The sequence below is a fragment of the Phoca vitulina genome, unplaced genomic scaffold (assembly GCF_004348235.1).
Source record: "Phoca vitulina isolate PV1807 unplaced genomic scaffold, GSC_HSeal_1.0 scaffold36, whole genome shotgun sequence".
NCBI classification, from domain to species: Eukaryota; Metazoa; Chordata; class Mammalia; order Carnivora; family Phocidae; genus Phoca; species Phoca vitulina.
Genome location: NW_022589739.1, coordinates 3,564,614 through 3,591,376, shown reverse-complemented (window position 1 = coordinate 3,591,376; position 26,763 = coordinate 3,564,614). Strand labels below are relative to the sequence as shown.

The following is a 26,763-nucleotide window of genomic DNA, read 5'->3' as shown; positions in this document are numbered from 1 at the left end:
TGCAGTGATATCACATTGTGATTTTAATTTGAATTTCTTTGGTTTTGACTACTAAGTTGTTCTTGGCCATTTGGATAAATCTAAAGTGACTGTTCAGTCTTTTGACCATTTTTTCTATGGAGTTGTCTGCCTTTTCCTCGTAGCAGTTCTTTTTATATTCTAGTTATGAGTCCTTAGTCAATTACATGTATTCCAAATATCTTCTCCTGTTCTGTGGTCTACCTTTTCAGTCTTCTGATGAACAGAAGGTTTTAGCTTTAACATAATCCAAATGATCTTTTTTTCTTCATGGTTAGCACTTTTTGTATCTCACTTAAGAAATCTTTGCTTCCCCCACAGCTATAAAGACTTAGTTCTATATTCTCTTCTAAAAGTTTTATTGCTTCTACCCTCCATATCTAGGTGCTGAATTGATCTGTAATTGAAATTGTGTATGGTGTAAGGTAGGGATCAAGATACTTTCTTTTTTTTTGCTAGAATCATTTATCAGGATGCCCATCCTTCCCTTCTACATTAGTGTTTCATTTGTCATGTATTAAGTGACTATATATCTGTGGGTCTATTTCTGGATTCTGTATTCTGTCATTCTGTTTCGTTAGTTTATTTGTCTATCCTTTACATCTGGGAACGTTAGTTCTCTATTCTTCTTCAAGATTATTTTGACTATTCTTAGTCCTTTATATTTCTGCATAAATTTTAAGATCATGATCTCAATTTTCATTTAAAAAAAACCCACTAGTATTTTTATTGAAATTATGTTGAACTTATGAACAAAATAGGGGAGATTTGACAACTTTACATTATTGACTCTTCTAATCAACAAATATATTCTATCACTCCATTTATTTAGGTTTACTCACACTTCACTCAATAATGCTTTATGGATTTCTATGGAGAAGAGGTCTTATTAATTTTTCACTGGATTTATTCTTAGATACTATATATTTTATACTTAGCAAGTAATAGCTTTTTAAAATTTCATTTTTTTTAATCACTGGTATGTAGAAATGACATTGATTCTTACATATTGACTTAGTATTCAGAGACCTTGCTAAATGTACTTATTAATTCTATTAGTTTATATATGAATTATTTTGTTTCTTGTTTTTAAAAATTTATTTATTTGAGAGAGAGAGCAAGCACAAGTGGGGTGAGGGGCAGAGGGAGAAGCAGGCTCCCCGCTAAGCAGAGAGCCCAATGCAAGGCTTGATCACAGGACTCTGGGATCATGACCCGAGCCGAAGGCAGATGTTTAACCGACTGAGCCACCCAGGGCTAATACCCCTATATATAAATTATTTTGGAATTTTTACATACACCATTATATCTTCTACCAACAATTCCTTTCCAGTCCTTATGCCTTCTATTTCTCTTTACTGCCTTATTTCACTGGCTAAAAGCTGGTAATGGTGGGCATTCTTGCCTTCTTCCCAATCTTATGGGGAAAGCTTTTAATATCTCACTTTAAGTATGATTTTTGCTACGGCTTTTTTGTAGATTTTTTAATCAGGTAAGGAAAGCTCCATTCTATTCTTAGTTTGTTGAGTGTTGTTTTTTTTTTTAATCATGAATGGGCATTGAATGCAATCAAATACTTGTTCTGTATCTATGAAGAGATACATATAATTTTTCTTTTTTTCTGTTAATGTGATGAATTTCATTGATTGAATTTTGATTGTTAAACCACCCTTGTATTCTTGGAATAAACTCTACATGGTTGTGTATGGCTTAACTGGATATAGGGTTTGTTAATATTTTGTTTGAGATTTCTGCATCTACAGTCACCAAAAAGGCTGGGGTTCTATCTTCACTTTTCCCTTAAATTTTGAGGTGGAATTTTTTACCCCAGCCTGACTCCTCTTTTATCTTATATATAGACTTGTTTCAATAGGCTTTGCTTCTATTATTAGCTTAACAAACTTTCCCCCAGGACCTCTATCTTCTCTCTCACTGGCAGTGCAAAAAACTCCCCAAAGACAAAGCAATCATGAGCCAAATGCTGGTTCAATCACTCACTGACAACGTGTCCATGGACAAGTTACAGATTTTCTCAGAGCCTGTTTCCTTATCAATGAAATTGGATTGAAAAGTAGATTGGATAATAACATACAAAAGCACCTGGTACAAGTATATGCTCAGTAATTCCTATTTCTCACTACCTCTTCTATCTACTGCATAAAAACTTTCAAACACAGAAGAGCATTGGCTTACTTATTTACAGAGTTTAGCCAACAGTTAAGATTCAAACTTGCAAATGAACTAATGGGGATGGGAGAAGTCCATTCTTTATGTTGAACTCTAAAACACAAAGCAGTTATTTACTGCTCCTGCTAAGTTTTTAAATACGAGCTCCTAGATCTTTTTAAATTAGATGAACATTGCTAGAATTTATCATCCAAAGTACTACAGTTCCTTCCCTGAGGCTTCAAACTCAGGTATTAATGGTGTATTAAACATTTGGAAGTTGTCCAGAAATATAGCCTCTCTCCCACATATAACAATATTTATGTAGAAAAGTCAGCTTAGAAGGACACTTTTAAATAAAGTTCCTCTTTCTAAAAATATAACTGCAGTACTATTTGTCAGTACACAATAAACCTGTAACCAGCCTCTAGAGTAACAACAGGGATGGGAGTTTGGTGGTGCTCTGAGATTATGTTTTTTGTCTCTGAGATGAGAATCAGATAACTGGCTAGGTTTTAGAGATATCCAAATAAATCAGGAGTCAGAAGTTCAGAAAAATTGGACTGGGAAGACTGAGTTCAAAAAAGGTAGAAATTTATGAACATCAAGAGCCACTACTTTCATTGTTGTCTGGGGCATTGGACAGGTACCACCTACTTATCCCCTGGTATCCCCACCCCAAGAGCTGATTCTGGTGACAGCCATGCATGACATTAGAATGACCTCCTAACTAAATCTGGACTTGACTTAGGCTTTCTACTCCATTGGAGTAGAAGGGACATGGCCTAAGTTTGACAGACCTGATCAGAATTTCAGCTCTATCACTTACTTGCAGCTCAGTTACCTCATCCGTAACATGGGGATGGTAACTGACCCACCTAGCAGGACCACTGTGAGAATGGAAGGATGTTACCTAATGCCTATGAAGTGCCTGTTGCAGGGTATGTGCTCAATAAATGGTAGTGATTATAATAATGATGATATCTACAGTGATAACAATGGCAACAATTATGATGACAATAACAACAGAATCAACACCCATAGCTTTGGGTGGAGGGGTGCTGAAGGATCATTTGTATTCTATAAGACTACTCTGCTTCCAGAAACAGGGAGAGTAGCCCTAGCTGGCTCTTGTCTAATCTCCCAACTATGATTTTATGGATCTTTGGGGCCATACACATGACCTTGGTTGAATGAGCCATGTTGAATTTCCCCAAAAGCAGAGCCTGAGGAAAGGACTTTGGTGCAGGTAGTTTATGTAGAAGGTGGTCCAGGAAGCAGGAGTGAAGGGACTGGGGCAGAATGACAAGAGAAAAGAAAGAATTGACTTAAGAGTGTATTTTGAGGTCATTGGCATCAGTATACCTCTGAAAAGTGTACAAAATGTCTTCCGGAATTGTCCACTAGCACCCACCCCTCCATAGGCTAAGACTGTCTCCAGGAACACTATCTTCCCTGCACTCCAGGTGCTTGCTTGCTGGCCAAGGGGGCTTTCAGAGCTTCAGAGAAGGCCTTGAGTCAGTAAATGGAAAGAAGCGCAGTACACTTGAGGTGGACACTCACTGACAGTATGAGTGTGTTCTCACACTTGCCATTGCTTCCTTGTCAGTCTCCAGAAAATAGACCTGACTCCAGAAAATAGAACCTGAACTCTAACTATAAGCTTGTGTCAGAGGCTCTGCTGCTGGCTTCTGGGAACTTCTGTCTGTTCACCTGACTCATTCTGCTGCTATTTTCCCACCACTAGCTCCACCCACCCAATGGGCTTCTACACCCACCCCCCCACCCAATGCTGACTGCTACTGGAACCACCACTACACTAACCATACTACTTAGAAAATCTAGCTATCCTCTAAGACCTTGCTTTACCCTAATGGACATGCTCCAGTTTTCTCCTGATCTCTACCTTCCCTAGAGAAATGGAATATCAATATTAAAAGTAACCATTTATTGAATGTTTATTATGTACCAGGAGCTGTACTATTTTTATATGGATTTCCTTCTGTGACACCCATAACAACCCTAGAAGGTAGGTACTGTTGTTACCATTTCACAGAAAAGAAAACTGAGTCTTAAAAAACTTAGGTAGCTTATTCAAGGTCACACAGCTAGTAATGGTGGAAAAAGGAGTGTAAGAATGACCTTAAACCAGTAGGAGATCTCCTTTTTCTTTTAAGACATTTGAAGTAAGGATAAACTGATACATATAACAGCATGGATGAATCTCAAATGTATTATGCTAAGTTAAAGAAGCCAGACTCAAAGGGCTACCTACTGTATGAGTTATTTATACTATATTCTAGAAAAGGCAAAACTATAGGGACCAAAAACAAACCAGAGGTTGCCAAGGGCTGGGGATGGAGGAATGGGGTTGACTACAAAGAGGCACAAAGCAATTTTTTTTAGGTAGTAGAACTATTTTATATCTTGATTGTGATTGGTTATATGATTGCATGCATTTGTCAAAACTCACTAAATGATACATTTGAAAGGATGACTTTTATTGAATTTAAAATATGCTTTTATTTTTAAAAGGGAAATAAAGCAGACAGTAATTTTCTCTTGATTGCCCCTGCAATTGTTCAACTGTGGGAATAGAGGGGAGCAAAAGTCAAAGGTTCAAAGACTGGGTGGCGTAAATGAGCTCAGGTGGGGAGCTCCGTATCAGGTTGCAAGGATCTGAGAAAATAATTCAGGGAGAGGAAACAGTGAGCTTTCAACTTTCCCAAAAAGGCTGAAGGTGTAGGAAAGACAAAAAATAGTCTTTGTGGGAAGAGAGCATTGACAGGAAAATTTTTTTCATTCAGCATTAGGAAATTTGAACCTCTTTACTTCAAGGGAGAAGGTCCTTAGTGAAAAAGAGATGAAAGTTGGAGTGTATGCACGTGTTTACCATCTCTAACACTCTTTTTTCCTTTATGGAGATCTGAGTTTATATCTGTTTTCATTTCCCTTCAGCCAGAGTCCTTTAATATTTCATATATAGCAGGTGTGCTGGTAATAATGTCACTCAGCTTGCCTTTATCAAAAAACTGTTTTAGTTCACCCTTATTTTTGAAGGATATTTTTGCAGGATATAGAATTCAAGGTTGACAGGTTTTTTTCATTTCTTTCAGAACTTTAGCGGTGTCATTTCATTGTCTTCTGGGTTATCTTGTTTTTGAAGCCGGCAGTCATTCTTATTTTTGTTTTTCTGATTGTAATGTGTCTTTTGAGCTCTGGTTGCTTCTACGACTCATCATTAATTAATTTTGATGTGCATAAGTATAATTTTCTTTGTTTTTATCCTGTCTGCAGTTTATTGGGCTTCTTAGAGCCATAGGTTGATATTCTTCATCAAGTTTTGGGCAATTTCAGTGTTATTTCTTTAAATATTTTTATAACTCAATCTCTCTATCCTCTCCTTCCAGGATTCCATAACCCTTATGTTAAACAACTTATTGTTGTTCCAAAGGTCACTGAGACTCCCATTCATTTTTTTTATCGTTTTTCTGTGTGCTTCATTTTGAATTTCTATTACCCTGTCTTTCCGTTTATAGACCTTTTTCATTGCCATATCCTAATACAGATATTATATTTTTGAGTTCTAGATTTTCCATTTTTGGGGTTTTTAAAACAGTTTCTTTCTTGGGACACCTGGGTGGCTCGGTGGGTTAAGCATCCAACTCTTGATTTCAGCTCAGGTCATGATCTCAGGGTCATGAGAGTAAGCCCCACATCTGGCTCCGCTCTGGGCATGGAGTCTGCTTGAAGTTCTCTCTCTCCCTCTCCCTCTGCCCCTCCCCCACATCTCATGCATGCTCTCTCTCTATCAAAAAAAAAAAAAGTTTCTTTCTCTGATGAGAGTCCTCATCTGTTCACCCCATTATGGCCATCTCTTCCTTTAAGTCCTTGAATTTAATAGTAGTGTTTTAAAGTCCTTACATGGTAATCCCAACCTACCCATCATTTCAGGAACTCTTTCATTTGACTGTTTTTTTTCCTCATGGTTATAGATCATATTTTCCTGCTTCTGCACTTGTTAGTAATTTTTGATTGTATGATGGACATTGGTGAGTAACTGAATTTATTATCTTCTTTTAAAGAGTATGGAGTTTTGACCTGACAGATGTTTAATTTACTGGTATATCCACTTGTTTAACTTTCAAGGCTTGTTTTCTAAGCTTTGTCAGGGTAAGTCTAGACTAGCCTTTACTCTAGTGCAAAAGTTTTTTACTCCTAAAGTGTGACTTTTCCAGGGTCTCAGTTGAATGTTCAGGACGGTCAGCAAGGTCCCTCGAATATGGATGGTTGGAAATCGTACATCTTCAGCATTGTGTGACTTCTGCAATCTCCATTCAGCTCTTAGCTCCCAAGTAGCTGTATTTCCCAAGGCTGTGGAGTTTTGTCCTGCACGTGTGCAGCTTAGTCTTCAGTCAAAGACTTAGAGAGACCCCTATGCATGTTTCTGAAGTTCCTTCTCTGTGCAGCATCCTCCTCTCTGATATTTTTGCCAGTAAATCCTATCTACCTCAGTAGCTTCAAAGTCCTATCTTTACCTCCTCAGCTCAGCCAGATTGTCATGCTCTGTTGTGTTCCACCTTCCTGTATCACAAACCAGAAAATGTCCAGGACAAACATGGGGCTCACCTCTTCTGTTACCCTTCTCTCAGGGGTCATAGTGTTTTGCCATCTATTTTCTGAAATTTGGTGCTTCATACATTTTACCCAATTTTATCATCCCTTATGTTGAGAGGGCTAGTCCAGTGCATTTGGATCATCAGAGTGAGAAGCAGAAGTTGTGTGAGCATATATAAATTTGGAGGTTGTCTGTAGACAAAACAATCATATTTTCTTCTCTACTTCATACTGCCTTCAAGATAAAATAAAAACTTTTTATTAAGACATTCATATCCTTTCTGATCTGCCTGGCCGACTGGGTTCATCATTGATCATTCTTTCTTTACAAATACACTCTCTCTCTCTCTTTCTCTTTCTCCCTCTACCTTGACCTACCTTATGGTTTTCCATGTACCTCTGGCTTCCTCTTATGCTCTGCTTTTGCACATACTGGTCCTTCTACAAAAAAATACCTTCCTCCTTCCCCCTAATTGCCTTGTTATCTCCTACTTATCCTTCAGAAGGTAGCTCAGCTGTCCTCTCCTCCAGGAAGCTCTCTCTGGTACAGTCTGGGCTGAATAGCCCCCATTTGTGTTTTTATGTCACTCTGTGTTGCCTTCATGAAAACTGTATCATATACATGCCATTGTAATTACCTGTTGTGACCTGTCCTCCATACGCTTCACCCCACCTTCCAAACTGAACATCTCAAGGACCAGGACCAAGTCTGAGTCTGCTCAGAGTCTCCAGAGCACAGACTTTGTCAAACTTTCTCTCTAAAGGACCAGATAGTAAATATTTTAGGGTTTGCAGGCCAGGCAGTCTCTCTCATAACTACTCAACTCTGCTTGTGTAGCAGGAAAGCAGCCATAAATAATACATAAATAACACGTGAAATATAAAACTTTATTGGAAAAAAAACAAGCAGTGGGCTGTGGCTTGTTGATTTCTAACCTAGCACATAGTATGCCTAGTAAACATTTATTTAGTGAATACATTAACAGAATATTATTATTAGAAACCTCAGAGAAAATGCAAAAGAATATGATCAATTCTGTAAGTGCAAAGGTTTTCCCTGGAAAGGAAAAGTGACATTTTTCTGAAGACCTGAAGGAAGGGAAAAAGTCTAGCTGAGTGAAGAAGGCAGAAAGAAAGTTGAAGATTTTTTGGCCAACCTGACAGATCTCCCCATGCAGGGTTTTTTCCAGGAGGCCATCCCGGGACGGGATCCTGAAAACCTGAATAGCTTGCTCAGAGTGAGCTCCTGAAGCAGCCAAGGGCAGGAAGAGCCAAAGGGCAGTACAAGCTGTGTCCTGGGCAGCACCCAGGGGCAAACCCAGAGGAGCCAAGTTCTGTAGCCAAATCCAAAGCATCAAAACCCAGGCAGATCCTGGAAGTGAGCCTAGGGTGAGAACGGCAAGGGCAAGAGCGAAGTGAGATCCAAGACAACTTTTATGAATAGGGCTGGCAGGCCCAGGGCATTTTTCTGCTGGTCACTGGCCACACGGTGCCTGGATAAGTCTGTGGATGGGTTGACCTGGGTCTTCCCGGAAGAGTTAAGTGACAAGATTATCCACTTAGACATAAAAGGAGGACAGGCAGCAGGACTTAGGACTGGAGAAGCTTCAGTGCAGTGACCATAGCAGATCCATAAGGACCCAACCAGCGCCAAAAACCAAGATTTGCTGAGATACAGTAGGTGAGGCTGAGATTGGATAACGGGAGGTTGTAGCAATCTAGACACCAAGGCTGTAGGACGTTCTCCAGGGAAACGCTATGAATGTTATGTCAAGGAAATGCATGGGTGACTTTCCACAGGACTGAGATTGGCAGGGGAATGCAGCCACTGACAAAGCAGGCCAGCAAAGTTGGGCTGTTGCTGAATACCTGCCGAAGGCAGAAAACTTCAGAGAATCCATCTACATGCAGCACGAGACAAAAAGCCGGACACGGTTCTTCTTTCATCAGCGATGGCCTTTTCAGCATCATTGTGAATTTAGACATCACTGGTAACTTAGCACCAGCAATGACAACAGAAAAGGTGTCAGAAGTGAGCTTACTACACTTACATTCAGGACATCTCCCTGGAAGGGCTTTTCAGACAAATGCACCTGGTTGCCCATCAGTATCTCAAACTCAAGTGTCTAATCATTTCTTCCTCCCAGCTTCCCACCTGCCTCTGTCCCACCTATGCCTCAGATGCTTGGGAATAAACATCTAGACCCTGGTATGTGGAGGCCACAGAACACTGCTGGAACCAGAGAGAGGCATGCTAAACCAAAGAGCTTTGGCCTTACCTGAGAGCCAAAGAGGTTGGCGATAGTCTTGTTTCTCTGCCCCTGCCCCTGACCCCAAAGCTGAAGCCTGAGTGTTTCACCAAGGACCTCAGTTGTAGCCCCCTTGAGCATCCCTTTAAGCCACAGCATGTACCTTGTCTCCTTCTCCCCAGGCCCCCCGATACCTGTGGCTTCTCCCTCTCCTTCCTTCCTTATTTCCTAGAGGATGCTGGGGCCAGTGCTGCACTTCTCCATGTCCCAGCTAACTGGGTCTGCTGAGCCACCTCATTCTCAGGCCCCAGACCACTGCGTCCCATTTAGAGGATTCCCTCCTGGTTTTTCTTTCAGCTTCAGGTCCTTGCATCTGATATTCTGTCCTCTCTACCCACCAATTCTAAACCAAACTGCCTTCCAATCACCTACTCAGATATTTTTTGTTTCCCATGCCTTCCAGAAACTTGTCTGGATTTGCCCCATCCATCCTCTTCATATTTAATTTGACTGGCTAAGATTTATTAGGCCCACTTTGTGTTCCAGCCACTAGTCATGACTTCATGGACTTTAGCTTTAGAACAACACCAAGAGACTGGTCGTGTCAATATCCAGATGAAGAAGCTGAGTTTGAGAGTGATTACTGACTTGTCCAATCTAGAACTGAGCTTCAGAACTGAGCCTAGAATACACAGTGGTCTGATTCAAACACCAGAGCTTTAACTACATCCCCAAACTGCCTCCTGAAGTCTGTCCAATCTTCCCTCTTACTGGCTCATACCTCTGATCCTGTTTCTGCTTTCCCTCTCCGCTGCCCTAAGTCAAACCCTACACAACTCACACAGGGAGTGTTGATGGGTCTCCTCACCCTGGGCCTTCTCCCTTCCCATCACTGGGTGTGGCCTGATGCGGTGTGGTCAAGAGCACAGCTCTGGCCCCAGACAGATTTGACCTTGAATCCCAGTGTCCTCACTCATCGACTCTGTGATCTTGGGTTAACTCACTTGACCTCTCTGAGTCTGGGTTTCCTCATGTGAAAAATGGGAATTCTGATAGCCTCTGTGTCAGAGGAGGTTCTTTTTCTGAGTGTTTAATGCGATAATGTAGGTCAGTCCTTGGCACAGTGCCTGGCACTTACTAAAGGCTCAATGCATGTTAACTATCATCGTATGGTTCTTCCCAGAAGGAAACTTCCATCATATTTCCCCCCTTTCATGGTGGGCACTCAGCACTCTCCTCAACCCAGTCCTGACTTTCTTTTCCATCTTCTCTTTTTGCCTTCTATCCCTCCAGTCCACCAAACAGTCTCCTCTCCTTCTCGACCTCTCAGTGCAATGTAGGGAAAAGAGCATGTGCTCTGGGGTCAGGCAGACCTGGGTTTGAACCCTAGTTTTGACCCTTGCTAGCTCTGTGAGCTTTGGCAGCTTCCTTCACATCTCTGGGTCTCAGTTTTCTTATCTATAAAATGAGAATGAGGGTGTAGTGAGGGTTACCCCTCAGAAAGCATTATACCTGACACCTAATAGGTGTTTAATCCTCTTATATATGTCATCACTGGAATTCCTGCTTCTCCTGTCCTGCCAGTCTTCTCATGGGAGCCTCCTTCCACTGGGAAAGTTTCCTTGCTCCTCCATCATATTTGGATTCCTCTTGTGGATTCTTATTATGCTTTCCATCCATAATAATACTGAGAATTTCGCATTGTATAGTTCTTTATAGTTTTCATAGTTCTTTCCAAAACCAGCCCAATTAATTTGCACAACTCTGAGCAATAGTCCGACTAGTAATTATTACCCCTATTTTTAAAAGGTAAACTGAGGCTCTGATTCATGGTCATGCAGGGAGGCCTGGAGTCCAGTTCTTCTGGCTCTTGGTCACCAATGCCTCTACTCCCTGTACCATTCTGCCCCCGAGTGACTGCCACTCACCTGAAGTCATCACCCTTTGTAATGTTGCAGATTGTTTTCCATGGTTTCCTGCCTCGTCCCCCCAGGAAGGATAGAGTCTGGTCCTCCCCCTAGCCTAGTACCTGTCAGATATCTATTATGTGGTTGATGTCATTCAGTGGGTTGAAATTTGAATTAATGTGGTAATTTGCAAGACCGGTGTAGGAAATTAACAACTAAACTGATCAGAAAGTTGGACTGGTACAATGACATTGTATTCAAATGTAAGAAACCATAAAGACAGATCCCATTCTTGAGGCACCTGTTTCTCTGCACTCATGCCTTTGGACTTGGATTCTTTGGATTTGGGGACTTTGCAGTTAGCTGCTCCATCCCCTCTGCTCTGTGTTCTTGTTTCTATAATATCCCTGCCCATGCTGGATTGTAAGTAATCTGCTGAGCCATCTGTCTCCCTGCCCCCCCAGACCATGAGTCCCTCCAGGACAAGCACCTATACAATTCCTGTCAGTGGCCAGGACCTGCCACTGTGCTTGGCACACAGTAAATGGAAGCCGAATGAATAAATCAGAAAGATCCATCTGGGTCCATCCCCTCATCTCCCTATGATTGTGCTCGTTCCTAGTCTCTTCTCTTATCCCACAGTACATAGATTTCTTATCTCCTATACTGAATAAAAGGCAGGTTTCATGTTTTACTCATTTTGTAGCCTCCCTAACAACCAGGAAAGGAGGAAACTGTAATTATTGAGTGTCTATTGTGTGGCACTAGTGATTTCACATATATTATCTCATCTTTTAAAAATGGAATTTAATTCTTATAATAGGTCAGTAAGATAGGCATTATCATCCTTGAATTACAGAGGTGGGAGCTGAGACTCAGGGAAATGAAATAATTGGAATTGGACCAAGTTGACCTAGCTAGAAAGTGGCAATGCTAGCATTTGAATCCTTGTCTGCAGGCTGTAAGACCAATGCCTTTCTTTGTTGGTGGTGGTGGTGTTTGTTTTGAACAGCATGCAGGTGAGCTGAGTGTGTTAGCCCAGTAGGTGTCAGGAACTCTGCTGAGCTGAGACTTGAATTTAATCACATTGAATCAAATCTGTGCAAGCCTGCTCCCAAATGCTTCAAGCACGTATACTGCCTACCTTCCCTTTTGATTGTTTGGATGAAATCCTTTTGAAAACATGCACTGACCACTCACAGTGCATCAGACACAGTGCTGGGCACTGGGGACACAGTGCTGAAGACAGGTCTCCTCAGGGACGTGACAGTCTGGTGGGGAAACAGACCTGTAGCGGTGATCATACGTGTTATCTGTGCTGTGGGGAGACAGGAGACAAGACTTAGGTCAGTCTAGGGGGACCTTGGGGGACTTCTGGGTAAATCATGAAGGAGGGTTGAGAGTTGGCCAAGCCAAGCAGGAAGAGAGCCACGGGGAACAGCATGTGCTAAGCCCCAGAGGTACAGAATTGTAGGTAGGATGGGTCTGGGAAAAGGGGCCATTTCGGTGGAACAAGGCAGAGGGAACAGGAAATGCTGAAGCTGGTCTCCCTGGGTTCACAGCATGAACCAAAGGTCACGAGTGGCTCTCAGCCCTTGCCCCTCCACAAGCAGTGCTCCTGGCTTGGATGACAGCTAGGACAATCTGGCCACATATCTATCTGTCTTCTCTAGGGAACTGATGGGTGAACACAGTGTTTGCGTTTCCCCGGTGTGGAGGAAATAATGAGCAAGCAATTGGGCAGGCGGACCTAGTGATGTCATCTGCCTGCGTGGGGCGGGGGCGGGGAGGCATGGCTGCCCTCAGCAGTCCGGGAGGGGGGCTTGGCACCTGAGTTCTCGATGTGCCCCTGCAGCGGAGGGCTCCAGGGTAGCAGGGAGCTGATGCAAACAGGATCAGGCCCTGTTCAGAATGGTCTTCTTACGTGGTGGGTGGAGCGGAGAGTTCTGTCACCCCGGGTCAATTGTGTCCCTTGTGTCCACCCAGTTCCACTTTTCCTCTTCACTATGCCTGAAAACGTTCTTTAACTCAGGGCTTTATTAGCCAACCAAGAATGGCTGAGAGCTGAACTGGCCTTATGATGAACTGTATGTTACTTAACCAGTTATTAATATATATACATGTGTATATATATGCTATATATGTATATTTTATGTATATATTACATGTGCATATATACATGTGTATATATTATATGTATATTATATGTGTATGCATGTATCATGTATGTATATATTTATAATATATGTATTGTGTGTGTGTGTGTGTGTGAGTATGTGCGTGCATCAACACTCATCACATGCAGAAACAAACCCAGTGCAGTGCTGATGTTGACTCTCCGTCCCTCTCCTTCCTCCCACTGGCACTTCGAAAACCCCTCAGTCAGTTTTGTCTTAGTCCTGTCCAGATCTTGTTCTGTTCTCCCAAGCGTCACCCACTGGTTCCCTCCTGCACCCCCGATGGGCCCCCTCCCCCGTGATCCTCAGTGGACCACTGTGGACCAGTGCCTTCCACATATCCAGACTGCCTGCCCCATCCTCTCGCAGGGCTAGCTCACCTGCCCCTCATCCTGGAAGGCACAGAAAAGCCAGCTCAAAGTCAACCCTGCTCATTTCCGAGAATTGCCCAAGCCTACTCCCCACTCACTCCCTCTACCCTTGGCTCCCTGCTCGTGCTCTCCCACCACAGCTCTACACTCCCATTTTGCTCCCTCTAATGCATTCTTCACACTGCTGCCTGGATGGTTTATCTAAAATTCAAATGTGATCATGCCGTTGCCCTGCTCAGGACCGTTCAGTGGTTTCAGACCCTTTCAAATGACATGCGAACTCCTGAAGCATTGAAAGCAGAGCCATCCATGAGCAGGCTCCTTCCTACCTCTCTGGCATCACTTCCTACCTCTCCCCTGACAGTTGGTGACACAGCAATACTAAATTACTTATGGCCCCCCAAACACACGATGTTATTTAATGCTTCTGAGTCTGCCAGAAATAGCCTCTCCTCTCCATTCTGTCTTACAAATCCGATCAGCCTTTCAAAGCCTCGAAGTTGTCTCCCTCTCTGAAACCCTCCCAGACAGAAGTCATCATTCTGGGCTGCCTCTGTGTCTCACTCAGGATCTGTTGTTGTCCTGTCTGCATATCCCCAAGACCTTCTTGCTTCCACAGATGGTCTTATTCATCTCTGAAGAACACAGGGCCTAACACAGAGTAGGTGCTTACCAGCACCTGTTGAATGATTGTCGAATGACACTTTCCTCCCAGCATTTAAGGGGCTCACGTTTTCACCACAGCCGCACTGATCCCTGCATCCTGATTGGCTTTCCCAGGTCGGGCCAATCACTGGTCTGCAATCATTGGTGGATCCCACTCCAAGAATTACGTGCTGTGGGAGTACGGAGGCTATGCGAGCGAAGGTGTCAAACAAGTTGCAGAATTGGGCTCACCCGTGAAAATGGAGGAAGAAATTCGGCAACAGGTAAGAAAAACAATCACAGAATGACCAAAACACCAGGAACAGAGTCAAAGCATCCCTTAGATTTCTTTTCTGGGGCCTTGAAGTTTATAGTACGATGTGCTGGAAGATCGGTGCCCTAGGAAGCAAAATCTATTTGCTGAGTTTGGGGGGGAAGGGGTTAAGTCAAGTTGAGGACAGAGACACACAGGTCCCTCTTGTTGTCTCAGATTTTCCCTGACCGGATTTGCGTTTTCTCCAGTTTTTGCTAAAGGCCACCGCTGTGGCCTCCTGGGTGGGATGCCATGTCTCTGGTCTCCTGAGAGTCGATGCAGTGGCTTTCAGTTTTCTTGCTATGATCCTTGAGAGAGGGTCAGGGGAGGGACACCGAAGTCATCCAAACCGAAATCACCATTTCAGAATCACCATGAAAATAAACTGTTTATCAGCACTTGCTTTTTGTGACCATGCCTTGAGGCGTTTGACAAACTCGTCAGTCATTAGTCATAATAGTTACAGACTGAAGCATCTTCTACGCACCACGTACGTACCGTACCATGTTACGTGGGCCCAGGAGCTGTGCCACCATCTAGGTCCCACTCATCCCATGGAGAGATGAGGACGAAATCGCCCGTCGTTCTTTCTGACTTGTTTGACTGACAGTGCTCTATTGTCCCTCATCCAAAGCACTAGAAAGAGGCCAACGAGGGATCTGGGAAGAAGAGTTGCAGCTTTTCTGTGGCCATCCACTGCTGCACTGTGGAGAGTTGACAGGCCAGCTTTGGCCATCGCCACCCACAGAAGCCCTTCAGGCCTGAGAGAGCTCAGTGGGCAGTCGGGGCTCACTGCCCACAAGTGCTCAGGAGGGAGTTAGGAAGGAGCAAACCACGCTTGGGCTGTGGTCATTTCACACCACAGGTCACTGCAAGGCTGTCCCACATCTGAGACTACAGGAGGCCCACGTGTCATAATGTGTATGTGCCCAGAAGCCTGAGCAGCATGGGAGGGCAAGCACAGCTGAGGCCCCCAGTGCTTCCCTTTGAAGTCTCCCATCGGGACTTCGGGCTGCCCACAAATCTTAAACTGAAGGCAACAAAAGTCACCCTGATGCCTCCTATAATCCCCTGAGGAATCCTTTTGGACCAGAGTCCAAAAATGCTTATGTTTCTAATTAATTTGATTTAAAGCCTTTTCTACATTCTTGGGGGGAAAATGTTTAACCAGATGTTTTAAGATTGCACGCTATTCATCACAAGGGTATCCAACCAACTAGTCAGTGTTTCTCGGACCCCGCCGCCATGCCTCGTGGCTGGCATCACGCATTCAAGCTAGAGCACAGTGCAACATCTGCCAAGCCATGGAAGGCTCCAGCTTGGTCCTGGTCTGTCCAGCCTGTCATGGGGGGGGGGGGGGGATCCTTTGTTTGGGACCACGAGGGTCCACGTTCCTCGGTGGTACACTGGCTTATCGAGTCCCGTTGTGTGGTGTGGTAAAAAAAAATAAAAAAACAACATTTGTTACAAATAATAGTTGAACTACTAAAGTTTGCAAATGCATTAGGTCAAGGTCAAGGGCATCTTCATAATAATGCCAGTCTCCTTCATTGTCTTTCTTGAGAGATTTCTGGGGAGAAGAGAAACATGTATGAGTCATGAGAAACTGGGACCGGTTGTGCCAAAAAACATTATTTATCATGTGTTATAGCAGCACAAAGGTTGGAAGCTGATGGATGGGACCCCCAGCCTTAGAGTGTCCCCCTTAGGGAAACGTTCTTTGCTTGGCGTGTTCCTAACCAGGACACATGGGATTAGCTTCTGTGCCACAGTCTGCCTATCCCAGCTGGCTAGTATTCCCGACATTAAGTCATAATAATAAGTTTAATGATGAGGCCTGCACATGGGAGTTAAAATTCCACTGAGCATATCTGAGGGTGTGTCACCACCTTTCAGGCCCCCTGGTGCTGGATATCTACTTTTAGCTCTCACGTCTAGTCTGAGAAGACAATAGTATTAGCCCCGTTTTACAGATAAGGAAGCTGAGGCACGGTCAATAGCTAGAGAATACTAGAACTTGAACCCAAATCTGCCTCGCTCCAACGCTTGTACACAGTCCCACATATATAATTTGCAGGGCCTCGTGCAAAGTGGGGTCCTTATTCAAGACTTAAGAATTCTAAGGTGGTGATGCTGTGAATTTCACAGCATGGGGCCCTGGGAGGCTGCTGGGCACACACCCTTGAAGCCAGCCCTGCCCGTCCACTTCCCTGCCCCCCACAGCTGCCCCACAGAGAAACTCCTTTCACCAGTCTCTGAGATAATCCCTGTCTCCAGGGCTCCACTATGAGTGCAGCAAGCCCCCAGCCCCTTGGAAAGTCAGTCGGATAGCGTGATTTCCAGATCCCTTCTTTTCCGAACATTTCAGAGTTTTCAATATTGTTCCCTGCAAACACATAATTTATTATGTTTTTCTGTCAGGTAAGGAGCAACATAAAAAGCAGCAAGAATATGAATCCTCCTAGAATATAAAAGTGTCCTCTGAATAACTGGGAACTTGTTTGAACACATCTACAAACTAACACAGTGTTCTCAGGCTTTAATGCCTTATATCCTACCAATCTCTCTATCAAAGAACCTGAGTCCAACCAGGATGAAAAAAAAAAAAAGCCCTCTTTTCCCAAGAAAGACATTTATATGCTTACTAGCATTCTCTTATTATAGACTTACCGCTCACTTGCAAGTTTCAAGGGCATTAAAAATCACAGTAGATATTGTTGGAGGTAAATCTTATGCTAATGGCTTTCAAACACAAATGAACAAAAATAATAATCCCATTAGTAGAGGAAAATTGTAATAATATTATTGAGTATAAATTTTACTGTTACGATAACTACAAAACAACCAAGAAAATTAATGAAAAATCACAGTAGCCTTATTGCCAAAACTCTGGTGGTCAGAGAGAGTGGGGGAAAGGCGCAATGCACACTTCTTAGCAGAGAAACAGAGTGTCCTGTTGGTGAGTAGGGACTGTGGATTAGAACTACTGAGCTCAGGCTAGACAGACAAGTCCCAAATAGGCAACCCAAGGCAGGTGGAGGCAGTAGGGAACGGTAGGTCACACTTGTAGGTAGAGCCAGGAACTAACAGTGAGCGGATATATACTCACTGTTATGAAGACGTTGCGCTGAGTCCATTTCCACGTTATCAAGCACACACTTACGGTGTGTGTACTAGGTGTCTGGTTCTCTGCCAGACATGGCCCCAAGATGGCGCCCCATTCACCATGTTGGTCATGCTAGAAACCTACTCATCATCCTTTATTCTCTCCCCTGCCCCAACTCTGGCCATCTGTCCTAAATTCATCCAGTTCACTCCCTCATCACCACTGCTCCATCTAAGACATCCTCATGTCCTGCACTAGTTTTCTGATCTCCCTGACTCCAGTCCTCTTCCTCTTATCCACACTGCTCCAGGGCCATTTCAATAAAACACAAATGAGATTATGCCATTCCCTCCGACTAAGATGTCCTCACTGACCCTAAGATCAAGTTCAAACTCCTTATCATAGCTTGAAACCCCTCCATGATCCAGCCTTGTCTCACTTCTCCTGTCTTATTTCTTGCTGCAGCTCTAAGTTTTGCCCATCAAGAACCGTGTTCAGTCTTCCCAAAGAGCCATGCCCCTCTTGCATCTGGGTCTTCCCTCAGCCTGGAACATCTTCCAGCTCCCCTTCACCTGGTGAACTCCTAAGTATCCTTCCAGGCTCAGCTTAAATGTTGCTTCTTCCTGGAAGCCTTCTCTAATTCTGTACAAAATGGGTGCCCTTGCCAGGTGCTCGCACAGTGCCCAGTACCTCCCCTGTCGTCACCACCATCACATTTACTGTAAGTCCTTGTCGGATGTGTCTCCCTCACTAAACTGCAAAGTTCCAATCTGTGCTTCCATCGTCGTATCCTCTGAGCTGGGTAGTGTTATCTGCTTCATGAATGTTTCTTGAGTGTATTCATTTAGCCACTCAACTTTACTGAACACCCACTAAATGCCAGGCATTACAGATACAGCAGTGAGCAGATGATTCCCTGCCTGTGTGGAGTCTACGTTCTAGCAGGGGAGACAAGGAGAAAACTAAATAATTAGAAAGTAGGTAAAAAGAAACCAATAAGAGGTGACAAAGAAAGCAGTGTTAGGGAGGGACCTTGGAATTAGGGTGTCCGGGAAAGGTCTCCCCGAGGAGTGACCATCAAGCTGAGACCCAAAGAAAAGCATAAGGAAAAGGTCATTCCAGATGGTGACAACGGCATGTGCAAAGGCCCTGGGATGGAAAAGAGCTTGTCATGCTTTAAGAACCCAGAGAAGACTGGTATGGCAAGAGGAGAGGGAGGGAGGGTAAGTGTGGCCCAGCATGAGACCGAGTTGAATGGAGGACCCTTCATCTCCTCGCTGGAGAAATTCACAGGTGAGGTGAGAGAGGCAGGTCCATGAACACCTATTCCCATATAAAGTACTTGGACTTCAGGGGAATCTCTGCATCAGCTGGGAGAATGCAGGTATTAGACTGTGGCAGTCCTTGATATGCCATTTTCTGAACCAGCCCAGGCTTTCATGGCCCCTGTCCCCATGGCCAGAGACACATGTTAGTTTCCATGTCACTTGGGGAAGCTGGGTCCAGAGCCCCTTCCCTCAGCTTCCTTATCTCCCCATGCGGACCCTCTCCTAAACTGGATCGTCCCTGCCATTTCCTTCTCTGTCTCCCAGGTAGGCGGTGTGTCCCTTGAAGGCAGGTGCTGGAGTCTCCTTTTCAAACCCACCTCTGCTTCTGTTCATACCTACTCTGTCACTTTATTATGGTTTATTTTATCTCTTTAATTTTAAACATGTCTAATTGTCTCTTTCAGATTACTCTATTATCTCCAGGTCTTAGGGACTAATCTTCCTTTGAATTGAACTTGATGTCTCTCCCAGTCACTAGTTTCTTCCTTTGCTTTTGGGTTGTTCGCTCACCTCCAGCAGATGCTTTTCTTTTTTTTCCGGTGGGCATCCTATGTGCTCGAGGTGTGGTGCTTGCTTGGGGGGACAGCGTATTTCCATCTTGTCAACCCACATTTTTATGTCCTTCCTCAGCTTGGAGTTCCCCCCTGAACACCCAGTGTGAATACGGACTCTGCTCTTACATATGAGAAAGCCCAGGGCTTCCAATCCCTGAAGGAGAATTTTTACTCAGGGGCCCGGATAGAGCGCAAGCTTCCTTGCCGCCTTCCTGAGGTGATTTGTGGAAGGTTTCCCCATCCCCTGTTCATAAACAGGGCAGCCCTTCAAAACATCTAGCTTGATGCCACTGGGGTCTTCCCACATCTCATCTCACGCCAGCTCAAGACTTCCCCTTCTCCCCTCATGTGGCTTTGAAACCTCCACCCCTGCCCCTGGGGCCCGCATCCCAGTCCGTGGCCCCCACAGGCCACCAGCAGGCCAGGCTGCTCACTACTCTGGGTTAGACTTTCCTCCCCAGTGCTGGCATTCAGGAAATTTTTCTAAATGTTTCTAAGTTTTCAGTTATGTATTTTTAAAAATGTGCCCGTTGTATTTTGTCTAACATGTTTGTGTGTGAAGGAGGAGGGAGAAAGCTGGGCTTTTGCATCAGTTCAGTGTTTCGTGTCTCCAGATGGCCACCTAATATCTCCAGCACCTAACACGGTGTCTCATGCATAGTAGGTGCTCAACAAATATCTGAACTGACTCATTGACAAGCAAGCCATGAATGTTTTTTGCATAAAACCATGAGGGTTGAATGGCCACTCACTCATGGGACATGCTCCAGAAAAAAAACACTCCAGCTTTTATATAACATATAAGTCTGGACATATAAGTTATGTATATATAACTTATATAACATATAAGTCTGGATTCAAGACTTACCTGACCATAAGAGGTCAGATAATGGTGGGCCCTAAAATAGGCATCGATTATTTCATTTCAGGAGGCCTTGCTTTGGCAGATGACTTAAGCCAGCCAGCAGGATTGTCACACCACCTGTGGCATAAGAATCAATAAACAAGCAGGTGTTCTTTTTCTTTAAAGTTTAAATAGTGTGTAGGGCTCTGGGAACTTGCAGAAAGGATTTGAGAATTTTCTTTTCTCGTCTCCTTTAAAACACTTAAATCATATGTCTACCGAGCATTTGTTTTTCCTGATTTTTGAGTTTCTAAAATGTGATCACTTTCCTCTAATTAAAACCCTTGCCTTATTTCTCATGTTTTCCATGGATCATGACATGCTGCCTCATTTGGTTGAGAAAGCCACTCACACCCACACACACACACACTCATTACCAGCTTTTATTTATAATAAAGCTCCCATGATCTTCAGTACTTGTGAGAAGTAGAACTGTATAATAACTAAAAGCATTGGCTCTGAATCAATATTTCCTGTGTTCAATCCTCGCTCCATCACTTACTGTGTGACTTTGATAAGCTACTTAACCCCCCTGTGCCTCAGTTTCCTCTTCTATGAAATGAGGGTGGTAATAGTACCAACTTCGGAGGGTTACCATGGGGACTAAGTGTACTGATATGTGTAAAGTGCTTGGAGCAAAGCCTTCCCTGTAGAAAGCACTCACTGAATGCTACTTGTCATTGCCATGGTTTCATTGTTGGGTCTTCATTTCCTCCTCAGTAAAATCAGGGGTTGTCCTCAGATGGAAAAACCTCTGCAGGCGCTAGAAAAGCTAGTGACTCTAATTGTTCAAGTTCATCATGTCATTCCTCAGCCTGAGAACACCCACAGAATGCAGATACAACTCCTTTGCCATTCCCCAGGCTCTGCCTCTTCCTGCCCCTCCTCCCCCTGCTGAACAATGCCATCTCCCCATATGCCCTAGCCCTCTGTCCCAAAGTTGACCCTAAACAATTTGAGGTTAATAACTACACCCTCATATCAAAAAGGAGCCACAACAAAACTCCATACCCATACCAACCCTATTCTTGTCATCGGACCTTTCCCCTTCCTTGGAACAGCCTCATCTGGATGTCCGCAGAAGCTGGTTCAGTGCCACCTCCAGAACAAGGTCTAGAGGGAACTAAAACCAGGAGATCTTCCCATATGCAATGGGACACAGCCAACAGTTGGAAATGCAGACAAGGCTCCCAACCTAAGGAAGCAGGTGGTCTAATGAAGCTTCTTGATGATAAGTAACAGAAACCTACTCAAACTAACTCAAGAACAAAGGAAACTTTATTGTAGGGACAAAATAGAATTTAAGAGAACACAAGTTAATACTGAGAGCAAAAAGCCTCATGAAAGCCATAACTGGAAGGCATCAGGCTGAGACAAATTATCACTCTTCCCCCTCTCCTAACCCCACCCCACCCCCAGAATCACATAGTCTTTTCTGTGTTCTCCTATGTGAATCTCTTCCCCCATCCTTTCTCAATAGACCTGCTGTCCCTGCTTGCTTATGTTGTACATGGCCCCAAATGTTGGCTATAGAACTTTCTTCCTTGGCTTCCCATAGCCAAATGAGCTGTTTTGGTGGATCTTAGCTGAAACACCAGAAGAACAGATCGATCATTAGACAGCACACGGGCACCCCTGTATCAGATGTCTACCCCCTAGTCCAATCAGTGGTTATCTCCATGTAAAGAACCACCGCACCTGTTAGTCCATATAGGAACTATGGGTAGGGCAGTTTATACTAAAAAAGGAATAGAAAATAGAAATAAAAAAGGAATAGAAAATAGAAAGTAGAAGGTAAATTGATTGACATTTCAAGGCAGCAGTGGATTGGCAAGAATTAGAACAGGTCACTGAACCATAGCCAAAGGACCTGAATTCAGGGTATCATGTCAGCCCTGCAGGAGAGAAGGAGAGCGCTAAAGAAAACAGAGACAGCATGAAGGAGAGGAGAGGTTAACAGAATCCCAGGATGCAGAGCTAAGCCAACTGGGCAAGAAAATGTTTGGTCTAGAGATTGTTTCAGCCATTGAAGTGGGACCAGGGGGGCATCACTAGACCCAAGCATGAGGATTTGGAAAAAGAGAGAGCAGAGAAAGGATATGGGTATGGAGAGCACTGTCAAGACCACAAGGTACCCTTGCCACCTGCTGCCTTATGCTTTAATGTGGCTTCCTAAGTCTTTGACCTTGAGTAGGTCACCTAACCTTCACTGACTCTTAGAGTCTTCATTTGCAAAATGGTGATAATGAGAATACGAACTACATATGTTGGTTATGAAGTAATATGTGGAATCATATACATATAGTGACTGTCAAAGTATAAGCCCATTATTATTACTCTTATTATTGGGACAAAAAAATCAAATTTGAAGGATTTATCATCCTCTTTTCCTCCCATCTTCTAAGATGCTTTGGTTTTACTGGGTGGGAATGTGACTGGAAGAGGTAAAGTGTGCCACACAGAAGCTGCCTGAGAGTGAAGACTAGGAAAGAGAAGTGAGGGAAGAAGGAAGGCCAGGAAGCTGAGACAGTATTAGAATTTTTTTTTTTTAAAGATTTTATTTATTTATTTGAGAGAGAGAGAATGAGAGACAGAGAGCACGAGAGGGAAGAGGGCAGAGGGAGAAGCAGACCCCCTGCTGAGCAGGGAGCCCGATGTGGGACTCGATCCTGGGACTCCAGGACCATGACCTGAGCCGAAGGCAGTCGCTTAACCAACTGAGCCACCCAGGCGCCCGACAGTATTAGAATTTTAAGGAACGAGAAGAGACATATTTGAGCAGCTGCCATTTGGAGTGGAAATCAGGGAGAGAAGGAAAGGGCCAAAGAAGACTTTTTTGTGCATTGAATTTCTACAAGAAGAGCCATCGAAAGGTAGTATTTAGCAGTCCACTTTGCAAAACACTGTGTGAGGTAATTTACCCTCTGCTGCCTCCTCAAGAAGGCATTCAGTAAAGACCTGTGGTGCTTTTCAAGCTTCTTGGAGTCAGACTGGGTAGATTCCTTTAGGTATGTCACCCATCCACCCAAGGCCCCCAGCGGGGCCCAGTTTTATTTGGCTCACATTAATATCACTACCCATACCTGCTTTGTCCTTCCCATCTCATTCAAGGCTTAACTCCATGGAGTGTGTCCAAGTGGGCATGCGGTTGAGAGAAATATGGTGATTCTAAGGGTGGGGACTGGGAAAGGAGTTAAGTAAAGATTCTCAGTCACAGACACTTGTTACGGAAATTAGAACATCCTTGGAAAGGTGTGATTTCAGTCATATGAAACCTTTTGTTTGCTTTCAGTTGAGTCTTCAAACAAATCCAAATCACAGTAGGACAGGCAGCCAAAGTGATTCAGCAATGCCTGTTGTTCAATAAAATTGGCGCGGGCTGCCTTTGCTGGAAGGAAGCAGAGCCTGCCTCTTAGCAGCAATTCCCAATCTCCGCAGTCTTCCAGCAGAGCCTCGCTGATCCCTGGAATTTTTCCAGAAAACCTCTCTTTGAGAGAAATGGGGGACAATTTTACTCAAAATTTATAGATTATTTAACTCACCAAAAAAATCTATTTTTACAACTGAGCCAAAACATGGCAAACAGAAGGCAAATTTAAATGGGGTATAATTAATAAGTTGCCTTAATATTTAAAGGGCAGCTTGGCAATATCTGTCAAAATTGAACATTTTCTTTTTTCTTCCTGTGGCAAGAAATACATAACGTAATATTTACCACCTTAACCATTTTTAAGTGTTCCGTTCAGTAGTGTTGAGTATATTCACATTGTTGTGTGTATATTTTCTTTATAACTCAACATAGTAATTCTGTATCTAGGAGTTAGTCTTTAAGAAATACTCTCACACAAAGGTATATGAGGAAGGACATTCATTACAGCATTGTTTATAAAAATAAGAGAAAGAAGCAATCTTTTATCAATAGGGAACATACTAAAAATTCTGGCTGCTTTTATACAGTTCAATACCATGCAGCTATTAAAAAGAATAAGGCAGGTGTGTATGTACTGATATTAAATGTTCCCCAGTATATATTGTTAGGAAGGGAAAAGCAGGACAGTGTCTCTAGCTTGCTGCCATCTGGGAAAAAAGGCAGCTGGGTCAGAGCCAAATGATTACCCGCACATATAGCATTTTACATGCATAGAATATCTCTATGAACATACACCAGAAACTCATTGTCTCTAAAGCAAACTGGGAGTGTAGGGGCCAGAACTGAAAGGTTGTTCACATTTTATCATATACCCCTTTGCACTATTTATATGTATATATGTTACCTTTTTAAATGAATGTTATTTAAATAAACAAAGAAAACTTTGATACGAAACTGAATATTGTAAAAAGACCAATACTCCAAAATAACCCATAAATTTAATATGCTCCCCCAAAAAATCAAATAAGTTTTTAACTTATACAGGCTGATTCTATGGAAATGAAAACTTAACTTGTCAAGAATAGCCAGAAAATGTCAGAAAGATAGTAATGATTGAAGGGAAGGGGGGAGAGAAAAACTAGCCAAATCAAATATTTGCAAATGATATATCCAATAAAAGGTTAATATCCAAAATATATAAAGAACTTACACAACTTAACACAAAAAAAGCAAATAATCTGGCTTTAAAAATGGGCAGAGGACCTGAATAGACATTTTTCCAAAGAAGACATACAGAGGCCACAGACACATGAAAAGATGCTCAACATCCCTCATCATCAGGGAAATGCAAATCAAAACCACAATGAGATACAACTACCAGTCAGAGTGGCTGGTATCAAAAGTATAAAAAATAACAAATGTTGGTGAGGATGCGGAGCAAGAACAGCCCTTGTACAGTATTGGTGGAAATGTAAACTGATACAGCCACTGTGGAAAACAATATGGAAGGTCCTCAAAAAATCAAAAATAGAAATAACATATGATCCAGTAATTCCACTCCTGGGTATTTACCAAAAGAAAACAAAATACTAATTCAAAAAGATATAAGCACTGCTATGTTTATTACAACATGATTTGCAACTTTATTTGCAATAGTCAAGATATGGAAGCCACCCAAGTGTCCATTGATAGATGAATGGATAAAGAAGATATGATCTCTCTCTTATATCTCTCTCTCTATATATATAGAGAGAGAGATCTGTTTCTCCCTCTGACCCTCCCCCCTGCTCATGCTCTCGTGCTCTCTCTCTGATGAATAAATAAAAAATCTTTTAAAAAATAAAATAAAATCTTTAAAAATAAATAAATAATAAAGTAAAATAAAAAATGAAGATAAAAACCATTAGAAGAACACATGAGAGAGTCATTTTTAGACTCTAAAGCAAAGTCCTTTCTAAGCATGCCACAAAACACAGAGGTCATAAAACAAAAGACTGATTAAGGAAACTAACAACAACTTTTTAATTCTAGAAAATACTTGAAAATTTTAAAGGTAAAGGACAAAGTAGGGGAAATATTTGTAGCCCATACAATAAACAGAGGGCTAATTTCTTTAATACATAAGGAGTTCTTATGGGTTGCTTTCTAAAAGATCAATAAAGCAATAGAAAAAATTCTCAAAACACGTGGCAATTAGATGGCTTTTAGATATTTTATTTATTTTTTTTTTTTTTAAAGATTTTATTTATTTATTTGACAGAGACACAGCGAGAGAGGGGACACAAGCAGGGGGAGTGGGAGAGGGAGAAGCAGGCTTCCCCGCGGTGCAGGGAGCCTGACGTGGGGCTTGATCCCAGGACCCCGGGATCATGACCTGAGCTGAAGGCAGACGCTTAACGACTGAGCCACCCAGGCGCCCCTGGCTTTTAGATATTTTAAAAGATGTTCAACCTCATTCACAATTATGAAAATGCAGATTCATTCCACAGAGCTGCAATTTTTGATCTATTAGGCTTTTTTTTTTTTTTTAAGATTTTTATTTGACAGAGAGAGAAAGAGCACACAAGCAGGGGGAGCGGCAGAGGGAGAGAGAGAAGCAGGCTCCCCTGCTGAGCAGGGAGCCCAATGCGGGGCTCGATCCCAGGACCCTGGGATCATGACCTGAGCTGAAGGCAGCCGCTTAACCGACTGAGCCACCCAGGCACCTGATCTATTAGGCTTTTGATAACCGTGTGTTGACAGGTATAGGAAAGCAGACACCTTCCCGGCTGATTGTAGCAGTACCGACTGGTACAACTTTGCGGGGGGTACATTTCTCTGACTCAGTAGTTAATATCCAGGAATTTATATATGCAGAAAGACTCACACATAGGAATGTGCTATTTACTGAACACTGTAACAGAAAAAGTGAAAAAATTTAAATATCCATTAATAGGGGACCAGTTAAATAAAAATGAGAATTTGAAATTAAACATTGTCAAGACAAATCGTCTAGCTAAAAAAGAAAGTGCAGCAGAGTATTTATAGAGTGCCCCATT

At 43.0% G+C, this 26,763-nt stretch overlaps 1 protein-coding gene across 1 annotated transcript in view; it reads left to right on the top strand.

Moving 5' to 3' along the window:
* The window catches only part of SPON1 (spondin 1), a 250,264-nt gene that overhangs the window by 127,650 nt on the left and 95,851 nt on the right, over window positions 1-26,763 (top strand). The window contains exon 6 of the mRNA XM_032427131.1: window positions 14,286-14,434. Coding sequence (XP_032283022.1) covers window positions 14,286-14,434 — 149 coding nt within the window. The remainder of the gene's footprint in view (window positions 1-14,285; window positions 14,435-26,763) is intronic.